This window comes from Bacillus rossius, chromosome 6 (genome assembly GCF_032445375.1).
Source record: "Bacillus rossius redtenbacheri isolate Brsri chromosome 6, Brsri_v3, whole genome shotgun sequence".
Taxonomy (NCBI): domain Eukaryota; kingdom Metazoa; phylum Arthropoda; class Insecta; order Phasmatodea; family Bacillidae; genus Bacillus; species Bacillus rossius.
In genome coordinates this window covers 6,272,963-6,283,984 of record NC_086334.1, presented here as the reverse complement: position 1 = coordinate 6,283,984, position 11,022 = coordinate 6,272,963, and the positions used below count along the sequence as shown (strand labels likewise).

Genomic DNA, 11,022 nt, shown 5'->3' with positions numbered 1-11,022 from the left:
CTATGTTAGGCTTGCTGGATAAACTCTGGAGTCGGCCAGTGTCGTAAGCAGGAACCATGTGGCGGGTTGATTATGCGGCAAAATATGATGAAAAATTTATTAAAATGTACGCAATTTATCCAAGAAGTAGTGTGTTGGGCCTTTTTAAAACGAGATTGAAAAAACGTATGCATAAAAATAAAAGAAATCTAGAGGGTGTAGGCGCTCTCGACCGGCCAACTTCGGGAAGGCTCGGCTGTTGCAGCCAGTTTCAGCAAGTAACATTCCTGCCGCTAGAGTCTTGTTATATCGATAGGTGACCAAAACAAGCAGTACGAACTGTGCCTGAATATTGTGATTGTGATTGTGCTGAACTTCCAGTAAAAAACTAAATAAAAGGGTCTTAAGTGGGCAATAACTTACAAATGTTATTTCTTTCTATGAAGAAACGTTGGCATTGTAAAAAAAATTATATTGTTTCGTAACAATATTTTAGGTAATGAATGTGGTAATCTAACCTAATTGCTGCCTTTGAAGTGATTTTGATATAATGGCTCGGAAAAAAAAGCGTATTTCGGTCATTCTGAAGGAGGAATTTTTCTGAATAAAAATAATTAATAATACAAAAATAACTTTTCTTCTAACCTTATAACGTGTTAATTACTCTCTAAGAAGGTATTGTGATATTTCCAAATGTTTTTTTACCAGTTACCCATTTTAAAGAGAAATGAGGTTATGTTCCTTATTACAAAAGATGTGAAATTATGAGAATGATGAGTCTACGGACAAACTAATTTATAATAGTGTAAATTTTGGTAGGTTGGTTAGTGACATTTAAAATAGTTAAAATAGCTTGGGCTGTTGGTTAGGTGGCTCTCCTTTAGAATTTCCCCTTCTTAAAACTTTCAATTGTATGTATAACATTAATTAGCTAAGTACTGTCTGTTCAAACTTCGTAAACATAATATACACACATTAAAGGTTAGTACCTTTGTGAAAGTGCTGTCTTTTAACTCCAGGGACCTTAATTTGTAGTTTTATCAATAGTTTTAGGTTGTATGTTGCTTGGTTTAGCAGTGAAGTCGATGGAATGGGTGATAATGTATCTGATATCCCAAATATGGCATAGTTAATGCTCACAAATGTGACACACTTATTTACTAATTCACTGTTTTAACACAAACTAATCAATTCACTGCCCTATTTGTTCGGTTTACAGTGATATTATAAATTATAAAATCGGTTGGTAAAGAATTACTTGAATTAAATTAAAAATTCCATAGGTGTGCATACTATAATCAATAGACACTGAAAGTTGTGCCTAATGCCATTAGATGGCAATTAATGTTAAATGTGTTCTAGACAATTCTAATGCAATTTGTGCTCGTCGCCAGCTAAACCCATGGTGTAACTTTATGTTAGCTATCTGGACTTAGTAGGTATGTTTATCAAGTGATGTAATGTTCCCCCGATGATTATTTACAGTTCCCCTTGTGTGTGTACCAAGCAAATGTGAAATACTTTGGTATATAGTATCATGGCAATATATGATAATTTGTGAAGATTGCCTATTTTGTTTTAAATTCTAAAAAACACACTTTAGTCCATGGTTGCCACGTGTGTCAAAAGTGCAACTTCACATAGGAAATTTTTAGGTTACTCTAATATTTGAAACACTTGTTGAAATTAGACTTTTACTAGTGTCTGTCCATGTCTAGAGTTTTTGCAATATCAGTATAATTCCGATATTCCTGATCGATATCAATGTATAGATATGGAATACATACCTGCTAACAATAATCCAATAATATCAAATCCAAATATTGATATCCTCAATACCGAACAATATCAATATTTTAAGGAATGGAGTAAAAGAATATACTTCTTTATTTAAACTATATTTTATACTCCTTTAGAGTATTTTCCAGCTCTTAAATTCTTCAGAGATAGGAGAGATTAATTTGAGCTCAGTTTTGGAACTTGATTTAACAATGTTTACATTAGTACTTATAGCTGTAGTTGACTATGTAGAAGGTTATTCATCAGGAATAACAAAGTTATTCCTGGTTTTTCAAATTTGCACTAGTAAAGGATTCATAAACTGAAGAATGATTTTTTTTGCAGATGTGAAGCTAAATTAGTGGTGTTCCCATGCGATGTTTCACATACCTATCTCTAACACTGTTTGCAAGTGATTTTATGATCTTTTTTTTCTAAAAATTTTACAAAGCTTTCTTACCACTGGCGCCATTGCTTTGTTTGTCATTGATTAATGGAACATTTAACTTCCTTTAATGGAAATATTCGACATAATTAAAATTAACCTAAAGTAGGTAAATATGTAGTGTACGGATTATCGTCAAAATTTTTTTTAAAAATATGAAATAACTTTAATTATATGCTCTTTTACGTCCTCTTTTCATTAGAGCCTGCGGAGATAAGAAATTCCAATTACTTTTGGAGATATCGCCGTTCTTATTTTGCAATACAAGACCTATGTAATCATTTGACCGCCGCAATTTTATATTTTGCCTTGTGTGCGTGAATGCCTAAATAACAGAAATTTTCCATTAGGTAAGGTTAGTTACATTATAAATACTTCAAAATAAACAGAAATTAAAAATGATATCAATTAATTTTACTTGTTGTATATTTTAAGTATTTATAATGTAACTGACCTGACTTAACAAAACGGGACAAAGGTAGATTAGGTCAGGTCAGCTACTTTATAAATACTTTGAATACTGAACGGACATTAAAAATAATAAAATTAATTTTAGTGATTGTTTAGTTTTAAAGTATTTATAATGTAGCTGACCTGACCTAACAAACCGGGACAAAGGATGAACAGTAGGAACTCACGTAATTTTCTTTTTACTTATTACTAACGCAACATATAAAACATTAAAATTTGAAACGTTAAAAACTCACCTAAGTTAGAGGTGGGTAAAATTCCTTTGCCATTAGTAGAAAATGATGTAGTCGTTCATCTACGTCGCAAAAAAAAAAAAAAAAAAAAACATACTCGTAAACAAGCAACAATGGTGAATGCCGCATGAGTGCTCAGGATGAAAATTAAAAAATTCGATATCTCCTAAAGTATTTGGAATTTCTTATCTCCGCAGGCTGTAATGAAAAGAGGACGTAAAAGAGCATATAATGAAAGTTATTTCAGATTTAAAAAATTTTTTTTTGACAATAATCCGCACACTACATATTTACCCTAAAGTATTTGTAGAGCACTAAACAACTGAACTAAATACATTACACATAACAATTTTGCAGAGCTAGTTTGTTATTGTTTGTTCCAAGGAGGTTGGAGTTTCAATATTATATCACTAATCAACCTCCTTGATTTGTTGTACTGTTCCGTTATTTATTACAGTACAACGGCACGGCGATCTTTTACTTTACAAGTAATAAGGAAAAGTAATAAGAATAATGTAAATTTTCATGAAGTGTGATTTCAAAACTCGATATTTGTGTGTTTTTTCCTCCCAATATCTTGATAATATCATATCCGATATATCAATAGTAATTTCAAATATTGAAACAAAAATATTGATAGTATCACAGCCTCCCTATCCATGTCTTCAATAGAATATAAGAATGAATCAGTTGGTTTGATAGGTAAAAATATGATCAATAATCTTTTTGGAAATGTCTATACATATAATCACAACTTTAATGCTAACATCACGTACAACATCAATGTTGAGAGTTTAGAGTTGCGAATTAGGTGTTGCGGGAAAGTAGGCTAAAGTATGAGAAAGTATGTAAACGTTTACTAAACTATATGAAATCATACACTGTCCCTGCCATCAGTAACCAGCATCAGTGACCCCGTGCCATTGAGCACTTTTCGTGTATTGTGCTATCAAGCAATTACTCATAAGCTATCTCTCTCTTTCTTTTCCCCCTCCATAGCACCGTTAGAAAGTAACACAAACGTTAAACGAGGGTACCTCGTATAAGAAGTATAACTATAACAAATTTAAAAAATCATTAATATGTCTTAAGTTATCTTTAAATCATACAATCCAGAAATTTTTTTATTTAAATTCGGAATTCTGCTCCTTCTTGGTTGCTGAAAATATGCATTTCTCTGTTTTGAGAAGCATGCACACCTTGTTTTGCATTCTCTTCCATTGTAACTAACCTGTCAAACTAAGATAAGTCAATCTTAGGGGACTAGTGCTAGCTCACATACCCTGGCCAAAAAGAAACAAAAGAAATACCTTAAATTTTTTTCCTTGTAAACCTGTGTTGTTTATGGCAAAATTTAACAATGACTTAAAAGGATTATGAATGTTTCAGACAAACAACTACCAGTATAACTATTTATTAAATAACCATTACTTTTGTTAATTTTTCATCAATGTTTTTGCCATTAACCATTTTTCTGTAACTTTTATTTGTTGAAATAACATTCCTTGCTGGTGTGTTTATTCATCAACATCAGCTCTGCCAACTCATGCTCTACACAGTGCCAGACAAAACATCTGCAGAGGTTGGCACATGGTGCGTTATAAGCTTGGCTGAGGATGGCATACAGCAATGAGCATAGAAATTCTTGGCTGCTGAGGTCACATGTTTGAATGAACACACTATTGAAACATCAAATTTTAAAAATAATTTGTATAACTTATTAGTTTGCTAGATAATATTGGGCGCTCCAGCATATAATGATGCTACGCCACGGGTTATGCCACTACGGAACATATGCTCCATTACAAAAAAATATTTCATAGTTCGTTACCAAGTAGCAACATGAAATAAGCTTACTTATGACTTAACATTATTTGAAAAAATTTCAATGAACCAAAGAAATGTCAAAATTTCACATTTTTCTGAAAAGAAGGTAAAAACAAAGACATTAATAAGTACTTTTTGTTAATAAATGATAGTGTTGTAACAAAATTTGACTCAATTGAATAAACTAATGCATAGGAAATTCATAAAAGGTTATATGAATTAATTTTTTTTCCAGGTTGCTAAATATTTGCTGGCCACCAGACAGAATTTCTGTTGGAAAGGAAGTAATCATCCAACGTTTGTATCGTTCAAAAATGTTTCCTGCTAACTGCTGTACCAGACAGCATTGCTGTGAGTTTATGGGTGCGTAGCATTTCCAAAATGACTCAGGGAACACTCAGTAAGGACACTGAAAATGTTATGAAAAAGAATGAACACTTGGACCATGACAGGGGCAAAGAGAAGAAAGAGAGAGTGAAACCACCAACAAAAGTTGTAATACGTCGACTTCCTCCGTCACTCACCCAGGACACTTTCCTGAAGGAAGTTACGCCACTCCCGGAATATGACTACTTTTACTTTGTTCAAGCTGACAAAAGCTTGGGCCAGTTTGCATTCTCAAGGGCATACATAAACTTTCTTCACCAAGAGGATGTGTTCCGTTTCAAAGAAAGGTTTGATAACTATGCATTCTTGGACAAGAAAGGAAATGAATACTTGTCTGTAGTTGAGTTTGCTCCTTACCAGCGACTGCCCAAGAAACGTCCGGTGAAGAAGAAAGATCTCAAGTCCGGTACAGTAGAGCAAGATCCCACTTACATTAGCTTCTTGGAGAGCCTAGAGGACAAGAGCGTTGAGAGTGTTCATGCTCCGTTAGAGTACTTCCCACCATCTGAGAGCAAGAAAGTAACGACGACACCACTCTTAGAGTTTGTCAAGCAGCGCTATGCAGAGAAACAACGTATTAGAGACGAGCGCAAAGAAGAACGGCGGAGAAAAGACCAAGAACGTAGGAGGCTGAAGGATGACGAGCGACGAAGGCGAAAGGAGCCATTGAGTAAAGAGGTTGACACACCACCAAAGACTGCTGAAGCAGACAAGGAAAATTCACGAAAGCGAGAAGAGGAAAAGCCTCGGACAACAGACAAGGACAAGAAGCCAAGCGAGAATGTGTATCGACAGCGGGAAACAAAGACAGTGAGTAGAAGCTACCACGATGGACGTCAAAAAGTGACAGATTTACGGTATCAGTCACGCGGAAGAATTTCTTCAGAAGACCCTCGACGCAAGATCACGTTTGAAGGGCGCGCTCACATTCCGAGTAAAACATCTGAAACCAGAAGAAGCCAGGAATTCTCCAACTCTAACAAAGACACAGACCTGAGGAAAAATTCAATTTCTAGAGATACAGACTACAAGAGGAATGAGAAGTACCATGGATATTCGAAAGAAAATCAAAGGTTCAGCAAAACGTACGAATCTAAAAAAGGCTACAACCCGACGGAAAGAAGTTACGCAGCGAAGAGCGACAGGAAGCCAGGCCACAACGCAGATGTCAAACAGACCACTAACTTTGACAAGGAGACTAAAGGTGCAGCTGTGTCGAATGATTCTTCTGAGAAAGACAGAGAAGCCCAAGATAGTATCGAAAACAAAAATAAAAATGTGAAACCGGAAGCTAACAAGGCAACAGTCCTCAGTGATAAAGACAAGAAGTGGGAACATACTGGTGCGAAACCAAAAGCAGATGGTTCTGCACAGGTTTCGGACGCAGCGTGTGAAAAGGTGCCGATCATTGACGTGCCAGCGGAGACTGAAGGCAGAGGGGAAGATATCGATGAAGCAGCGTCGAAGGAGGCGAGAGCCTCGGAAGAGGCCACAGAGAGCAGGAGTGATGGGGCGGAGGGCGTCGATGCGGGAGGCTCGGGAGACCTCCAGGCACCAGAGAAGCCCAAGTTCAGCGCGAAGCGGCGGGCGTCCCTGGGCTCGGGGGACCACGACGCGACCTTGCAGGGCCGCCCGCTGGAGAAGACCCACACCAGCAGCGACTGGAGCCTGCGTCGCAACCACTCCCTGGAGCTGGACGGGGCGGCGGCCAAGGGGGAGGAGCCCGGGGACAAGAAGGACCCGCGAGTGGAGCGCAGGATCCGGAACAAGGACCGGCCGGCCATGCAGATCTACAGGCCCGGCATGCTGCGTCGAGGGCGCGAGAAGGGGACGGCAGAGCAGGACTCCCCCTCCCCCAGTCCTTCCCCCACCCCAACTAGCAGCAAGGGCCCTGTCAAGACCATGACTTTCAAGCGCAGCGTCAGTCGTGAGAAGTAATCTTCATTTGTTCTATATACATTTATGCGTAAATTGGTATAATGCTAAATTTCCACAAAATATACCTACACATATACTATTTATTGTTAGAGACAAGATTTTTTTTTTTTTTTTTTAGTGTCATTTCATTGTTAAAACAGAATATTTCATTAATGTTTTTACTTTTATAAAATGTGTTTTTTAATATTTACTCCACTAAAAGAATGGTAAAATTAATATGAGGCAATTTTACGATAAAATAATTTGTAACATATTGGATTTTATTGTATACGTTCAGAACAATAAAATAAATTAAAGAGCATTTGTAGTTTTGGAAGTAAAGTAAGGATGCACGTAATAAAACAAATTGAATTAATTATTCTTATCCATGCACTTTAGTGATTTTTTTTTGTCCAGAAATTACATTACTTGAATTTCAAACATTTAAAGATTACTTCTTCTATGATTTGAATTACATTTTGGTGAAATGCTACCTAATTTCATGATATAACTTGCATTTAGATGTTTTGTTTTGATGTGCTTTTCAATGTTATTTCTATTTTATTTATTCACAATTTAATCTTGTCTCTAAATATTGTGGAAATCTTGAGCTCCAAGATCATAATTTTTCTGGTTTCTTTTCACCAGGAAAGTTTTGTGTAAATTTGTGTTTTTGAATTGCCACCATTAGGTGTGTTCTTGTAGTGAATTGAACAGCTGAATGACTGAAAAAAACCTACAGAAGAAAGGCATTTTTGTTGGGTGTTGTTTGTAAAGAGATGAAAAGCCTCCAAATTGTACTTTCTTCTCAGATCATAAGACTTTGCAGTGGAATCAACTTCTTGAATGGCTCAACCTTTATTCCATTTATTCTTTGCAAAACCATATGTGCTTAAACATAAAATGTAGGTATAGGTCTGGTGCACTTGCATAGTAACTTTGAGGGATGACAGAAAATTAAGGAGACTGTTTTTAAACTGTAAATTCATTCTTTGAAAATATCTTGCAATGGGTTAGATTGATTAAAAAAAAAAAACACTATGGACATACACCATTGCTGGTGTACATTGAATATAATGGAAAAACCTCAAGAGTGAACAGCAAAACGGGTAGGCCTACATTTAAATAATAAAAAGAATCATTATTAGCTAACATTAAGTGTTAAATGCCTAAACGTTGTAGATATATATGTGGCACAAATTTATTCAGAAACAAAATAATCATAATCACAATACAGGTGAGCGCAGTGGACTGACAGTAACGAGACAGCTCGACAAGGACAGTAAGTACAGAAACAACGTTGGTAAACACAGTCACGCACAGTCGAACCCAGCAATGAAACTAAACGAACTACGACGTAGTTAATGGGTTGAGTTGCAAATAAGTCTTAATTCATCCAAAGTTTTTGGCCATGTTTTATGTATTGCATGAGAAAACACATGTTATGCTTTAAACTTAATAACTTAGATCCTGTAAGAGAGAAAACTTTATCAAGTGTCCGGTCAGAAAGTATTGTGGGCATTGCTTAATGAATTGAAAGATGGTGTGAGATTCAACCATCTCTCTTGCTCATTCTCTCCCTCTCTCACTCTCTCTCACTCTCTCTTCCTGTCTCTGTCCCATGTACACTCTTTTGCTGTCACTCGCACTCTCTAAATACATAAACTATGGTTTTTACATTACATATTAAAGGGGTATTTAGGCAATGGTGTCAAAAGTCATTTGTTATTATAAAAAAAACCTTATTTAAAAACAAAATAAGTACAGGAAACATTCGCATACATAGTTCTGCATAAGATCAGGGTGGGGATTATGTGAAACCCCTGTAGTCTTCCTTTACAATAATAATGCACACTATTTTGACGTTGGTGATAATTATTGTGACAGTAACAATCTATGTCAGGTGTTATTGCAAGCCGTTTTTTCATGTTATGCAGACCTTATGTAGGCCAACATGATCTGGCATTAGACTAAGTGCTAAGAATATATAATTAATTTTAAAATATGTTTATGCAAGCCTACATATAAATGTGTTCACAGAGCATTATTTAGGTAAACTTTTGTTGGTTTACTCCATGAGCTCCTGGTTATTCCCTTATTTTAAATTGTAGAGCAAAAATTCTTGAATACACTTTTAAACAGATTGATTATTGTTTCTTGCTTTTTTTTATAATTCTGTGAGTGCTTAGTCTGCAGAAATAACTATGTGAAGAGATTTTTAGTCCAAATGCTCAAGCAACAAAGCTGGGAAACATAATTCTTCCAGTTACGTGACTCCATGAACGCTATATGTGACCAACAAGTACAGCTGTGTGTTACTTTACTTTGAGGTTCTTATTATTAGCAATGAGATTCATGTTTGGCAACTATGATATTTGAGATACTTATTTTTTGCTATACAAAATAATCTTGGCATTTAAACTACAATGGAACGGTGTTAACTGCTGCTTCTGGTGGTGTGCTGGACCCAACATGTTTGTAAGCTTCCGTGAATTGATGATGTGGTGTTAACAGCAGAGAAGTTATAAGAAATAACTAGGGTAAATGCAAGACAACACCACTACTTCTCAGTGAGAGTACATAACAATCATAAGTAGAAAACATAAATATTTGTTATTTTTTCAGCTTAATAAATAATCATGTGTTGTAGAGAGAAATGAAACCAAATATTTTACAGTGAAATTTTTTAAAGTAAATATTTACTGTGTTTATAAAATATATTTTTATTGGCGTATGTTTTAAACACAATTACTAGGAATTATGTCTTTCATTGCACCAGGGTACAATCAGTTCGAATCTGATTTGTGCACATCACAAAAGTTGGATCACGTGCTCCTTGCTGGCCTGCTGTTAACCAACTGCTGGTTGTAAGATGGAAGTTGGCTATCTTGACTGTAGCATCACAGCATGGAATGGCCCAACAGGCTGGAGTGATGTCACATGTGACGTGAGTTGATGGTGTTGAGAGTATAGCACGTTACATGACCTTCCCATTGTAGGAGGCCTTAAATGTTCACGCATTTTGTACTGCTTTGCCATGTTTTGCGAATGTACTTTAATTTGAACACATGCAGGAAACATTATTTTAGCTGTGTTGGTCACAAATTTCCAATATGTCTTTCAGGTTACTTTTTTTTTTTTTTAAATCCCAGTTCATAGTATAATTTGCAAATGGATAGCTTAACTTAATTTTCTTGATTTTTCCCTGATATTTGTCTGTGTTTTATGTGGTCTGTGTCACTTAAGAATGGGCTTAAGACTCAAATTGAGTTCAGTATTTTGAAGGTTGTTAGCTTGTTATGTTAAGCAGTTTCAGTTATAGAATTTCTGTCATAACGTTATGTGAAATGCTTGTTTTTTTGTGTTGCTATGTTACGACACAGCATCTTTTAGGAGTTTTAATGAACACAGTAAACTATTGTACTATCTTTCCTGATTTAGCACTAAAGGAGGTGTAATCAGTATCTGCTACTGTGTGTACACACTAGAATTTTTGCACTTATTTCAATTGTGTTTCAATAGAGAATATTCTGTTATCATTCAGGTAAGATGTCATTTTCTTTTCAATTTGAATAATAACTCTCAAGTATCTGCCTTGACGCAGCCTCTAAATGATTAACATCTGTTCACTATGTGGGAAGTAGAATTTGTCTTTCAAAATTCTAAAGACATTTTTATTTTGTGTTGTACCTTTTTCTAGTTTTTTTCAAATGAATTTTGTGCAGTTGTGTGTATTTTGGGTTTTTGTATATATACTAAAATAAGAACCAGAATAAGTTATATTTGATTGCTTTCCAAAAATTTTCCAATGTTAAATAATTTTATTCTTTTTAAGTTTTCTAACTTACTTTGATAATTTATTGGGTTCTCAGAATCAACTGTTAGCACTTTTCTTTGCTTTATTTTCTATAATATATATATATATATATATATATATATATATATATATATATATATATATATATTTAATTACACTACAATTAA

General features: G+C 35.1%; 1 protein-coding gene across 2 annotated transcripts; it reads left to right on the top strand.

The window, feature by feature from the left end:
- Positions 1-267: 267 nt before the first annotated feature.
- Positions 268-10,821, top strand: LOC134532553 (regulator of nonsense transcripts 3B). 2 transcript variants are annotated; one of them, XM_063369071.1, is made up of 2 exons: positions 268-475; positions 4,970-10,821. In XM_063369071.1, exon 2 carries the CDS (start codon positions 5,116-5,118, stop codon positions 7,057-7,059), a length of 1,944 nt encoding a protein of 647 aa, XP_063225141.1. In that variant the 5' UTR covers positions 268-475; positions 4,970-5,115; the 3' UTR covers positions 7,060-10,821. The 2 variants fall into 2 exon arrangements, with proteins under 2 accessions (XP_063225141.1, XP_063225142.1); XM_063369072.1 differs by having other exon boundaries at positions 270-654.
- Positions 10,822-11,022: the final 201 nt, after the last annotated feature.

Excerpts from the sequence above, each read along its gene's own strand:
- LOC134532553 (XM_063369071.1), top strand. The coding sequence starts at position 5,116 with ATGACTCAGGGAACACTCAGTAAGGACACTGAAAATGTTATGAAAAAG.